At 36.4% G+C, this 4409-nt stretch overlaps 1 protein-coding gene across 1 annotated transcript; it reads right to left on the bottom strand.

Annotated features, from left to right (window-relative positions):
- Positions 1-3254: 3254 nt before the first annotated feature.
- Positions 3255-3950, bottom strand: LOC136043752 (ATP-dependent DNA helicase PIF1-like). Its single transcript, XM_065728674.1, has one exon. It carries the CDS (start codon positions 3948-3950, stop codon positions 3255-3257), a length of 696 nt encoding a protein of 231 aa, XP_065584746.1.
- Between the last annotated feature and the right edge of the window lie 459 nt (positions 3951-4409).

The following is a 4409-nucleotide window of genomic DNA, read 5'->3' as shown; positions in this document are numbered from 1 at the left end:
AATTCGACACTTATCATTTTATCAATGTTTCTATCTGTTGGCGCAACTTTTCAAACAATTTCACAACCTTTTTAAACCTTTCAAAATATTCAGAATCCATTCTGTAATTTTCGGAATCGAAATCATTTCTGCACCAAAATCTGATTATAGACATATATTTCTCAAATCTTTTCTTTCGCTTCACGTCTGTATCGTCCACCAAAACAAAATTGTATTTTTGTCTTATAAATAATTTTTTCAACTCCTCGTCTTCACAATTACTTTCACTTTTTGAAAATTCCTTTCTCATGTCACTTAAAAGTTTCTCCATTTGGTGTATATTATTACAAGTGATTGAAACTCTTCTTAATAAATATATTGGATAAAATTTTTCATGGATTACATCTTTTGTGTACTTTTCTATGAATTCTTTAATTACTACATCAAGTTTGAGAAGATCAGCACGCATTTTATCTAAATCCAGCAATATGTCCACATCTGATGACATTAAATCTGATGACTTGTGATACATTTGGATTCTCATTTGAACCATTTCAGATAATAAATATATTGAAAAGATCTGCTTCGTCTCAAGAGCTTTCCATAGTTTACTTTGAGTAGCACTCTTATTGTTAGAGATATAAGAAATACCATAAATATGGTGATTATGAAATTGTACCACGAATTTGGTGAGAATAATCTGTATCGGCTTCCCACGTACTTTAATCTTTGGTCTTCGGTCGTGAACCACGGTATTTGTAGATCTAATGCCTCTTTTATTTTTGCTAACTGCATAGTACCCTTAATCTTCTCTATCTTGGGCCCTATTGATATTTTTGATTCTTCGTTGTTTATGTTCGGTATTGTAAAAGACAAGTTTATTCCTCGGAAGTTTATTATTTTTGGGCTCATAACATTTGTGCTAGTTGTGATCAAAGGTGTTTGTACAGTTGTTTCTTTTGTCACAAGTCTGCAACCTTGTTTTATTGTAATCGTTCCAACGTCTTGTAACAGTATTTAAGTTCGATAACTGGGGTCAATCTTTTTTGTATTGTAGCAGGATAGAGTTCCTACTGTCTTTTTAGGTACTGTAAATAACCATTAGTCATTTCGTAAATTAATGAAGATTTCTCTTTTTGTGCTTCTTACTAAAGCATCACATGAGTTAGGAATATCTTGTTGTTGTGATTCCTTTAGGAAGAGATCTAGCAGGCAAGACCCTATTTTCACATTATATATAGGTAGCGTTAGTTGGCAGACTAAATTTTTAAATGACACGCATTCTTTTAAACCCTGGGCATTAGCTAATGCATATTTTCTTCTGTCTTGATCAATCAGCATATATTCTGCTTCAGGCATAATGCTCATGAAGGAGTTGGTTTCTTTAATATTAATGGGAAAAGTAGATATTATGTATAGATCATATATGGACTGTTGATTAATTAGTGGGATTGTAACTACTGCAAACAGTTGTTAATTAATTTCGGTTATATGTACTTTTAGTTTAGTATAATATAAGAATAGGTTAGTAACTTCTGGTTCTACTAGTAAATGGAGGCCAAATGTTAAGTTTGTTTTTATTTCATTTAGGATGGTTTTTAGGTCTGAGGGGTCTACTAAATCGTAGGAAAGGGATCCTTCTGTTAATTCAAATAACGCGAATTCAAATTTACTGACATCTATGGCTAAATTCAATAATGACCTTATAATAAAGTCAAGTAAAACTGTTGCTAAACTAGAATCAGAAATTACTCTGTCGACCTTATTTTTTAAATAATTCATTGTGTTGCCTGTTAATGAGATTTTTTTGGATATGGTTTCAATTTTATCTTTTTGATAGTTGGCAATACTTGCTTGTATTTTTTGTACATGTCGTGTCGTATTCATGGCAGTATTTAATCTTTCAACATTATCTCTTAATATATTTAAATCTTCTTCAGTAGACAAACCGTATAAACGAGAAGCAAGTTCCCCAATTATTGGGATTAGGCTAGTTGATCTTTTATATTTTGTTTTACGAAAAAATACTTCAAATATTCGTGCCGTACTTTGTTTAAGTTTCTGTATTTCTGCCTTAAAAAGTTCAAATAATGCGTCCAACCTTTGTCTGTATAATATCAGGAAGGCTTTGTGAGTGGGCATTTTTTAAGCGTTTTCTATAGTTAATTCTTGGAAGAGTTCCAACTCATTTGCTGTTGGCTCATAAGTCATTCCCAGTCGTGCACAAGTTTTTTTTACCGTCTATAGTCCAACATTATCTCCAGTGATTTTCATCTTGGCATTTTTTGTCTCCGTCCATACATTGTGTTCTACCATAGTCGACGTCAACAAAAGGAATTTGCCATCTAACTTTTATTCCTCCTTTTTTTGTAGAAGTCCATATCCATCTAGTGGATCTGAATGGTTGTCTCACTGTTATCAAGATTTTGTCGTTGTTATCTGGTATTAATATGTTAGGGATATTTTCTGTAGTGATTTCTGTTATTGAGGGATCTAATTCCATTGGTTGTTGGTCAATAGTCGTGGTTATAGTTGCAGGGAATGATTTTCCAATTTCCGTTCCTGTAGTATATTCAGTTTCGGATGTAGTTTCTTCGTTCTGGGTATTGGATTCCCAGAAGGTGGTAGCTTCATATTTTTTCGATGTACATTTTGAGGTTTCTGCTACTTTCTTAGTGGTCGTCTCTATATTATTATCGTCTGTAATATTTGGAAGGCGGGAAGTTTCGTTGTTCCTTGTAGTTTCTGTTGTAACATTTATTATCCTGCAGAAGTACTGGCATTTAAATTTTTATTTTGGTTTAACTTTACTGTTGGTGGTATTAGACATTACTTCTATGTCTTCTATACCCTTTATTGCTTCTGGTATTTTTTGTTTCGTGTTACAAGGCTGGGCTCAATTACATCTGTTTGGACCTCAGTTGGAACGATTTCTTGTGTAATTTGTGGAATTTTTGCAATGGGTTCGGTTTGGACCTCAGTTGGTTTTATTTCAGATAAATTTATTTCCTTTTTTATTGATTACTTGTCGATCGTATTAGATGACTTTGGTCTGTTCCACAACTCTTTAAAGAAATTCCATACTGTGGGTAGCTCATTTAAAAGTGCATATTGTCCATCATAAAATTTTCTTTTCTTAATTTGGTTTTAATTGGTTTGTTTATGCTTGGGTTTTCTATATCGTTTGTATCTGTGTTTTGGGTTTCGCTTGTCGATCTTTTTCTCCTCTTCTATGGCTTTCCCAAGTCCTATGGCTTTATCAATTTCGGCCATTTTTACGGATAAAATCCGTAAAAATCTGCCCCGAACTGGGGCACATCTGGACGATACTTTTGTCGCAGTCTATTGTACTCGACTAGAGCTTCTGTGTCTGCACAACTTTTCCTTCTGTCAAGATCGATGAGGTGTAGGCCTTCGCTCATGGTGACACGCGAGAGAGCTAGATAGATCATACCTGGTCCAAAACAGCGATCACCTGCGTCAACTAGTGCAGTCTGTAGACTCAGTCCTTGGGATTTATGGATGGTGATGGCGTAGGCCAGCGTCAGAGGAAACTGTCTGCGTGTGTAGTACACCTCTTTGAGAGCCTCGAATTTCAATGTTTCACGCTCGATTTCCACGATTTTATCTTGTCGGTCGAACTGTACTTGTATGCCGACTGCTCTATTTGCCGCTGTCATCTTGAATCCTTTAACATAGCCCATGGAACCATTGACGAGACCTTCTTCTACGTTAATGTTTCGCTGTAGCATGACGCGAGTGCCGAGTGCCAGTTTGAGGTGAGAAATTGACCCGGCGGTTCGTTTGCTGTCGTTTTCAAAGCTCTTTACGTTTTCTGCAGCCTCAGCTTCAATACGCTTGTCACGGAGGACGGTGGAGAGTCTATCGATGGCAGTGAAGGTGGAAATGTTGTCTGAGGTTTTCGCAAGTAGCGTTTCGTTTACCGATCTGCAGTCTACGTTTTTTGGCATGAGAATGACTGGTGTTTTCCCAAGCGCCACTAGTTCGATATACTTGTCGGCAATCTCCTCGTTTGTTGCTCTGCGATTAGATTAGATTTTTCGCCGCTGTAGCTGTTCGTGATTGTTGTCTTTCCAAATTCCTACGCGAATATTTGCGAGAAGGTCGGCATAGTCTGTGTCCGTTTTCTGACGCATGTTAATAGTGAGCTCGTCATATTCAAAGTGACTCCAGATATCAAATGTTCCCATTGAGCCGATCCGATTTTGATTTCCAGCCGTGTGAGTTGCTTGAACGGTGGGTTTGTGGAGACTGGTCTAAGTTGTAGAAAGTCGCCAAAGACTAGCATATTTGCGTTTCCCATTACAACGTTGATGCTCATGACTTCTGTGAGTCGCAGATGGACCTACATGAATGCGAGCGCGGAGACCATGCTTATTTCGTCAATGATGAAGAGATGTGTTTTCTGT

This window comes from Artemia franciscana, unplaced genomic scaffold (assembly GCF_032884065.1).
Source record: "Artemia franciscana unplaced genomic scaffold, ASM3288406v1 Scaffold_930, whole genome shotgun sequence".
Lineage (NCBI taxonomy): Eukaryota > Metazoa > Arthropoda > Branchiopoda > Anostraca > Artemiidae > Artemia > Artemia franciscana.
This window is presented reverse-complemented; position numbering and strand designations above follow the sequence as displayed.

Excerpts from the sequence above, each read along its gene's own strand:
- LOC136043752 (XM_065728674.1), bottom strand. The coding sequence starts at position 3,950 with ATGCCAAAAAACGTAGACTGCAGATCGGTAAACGAAACGCTACTTGCG.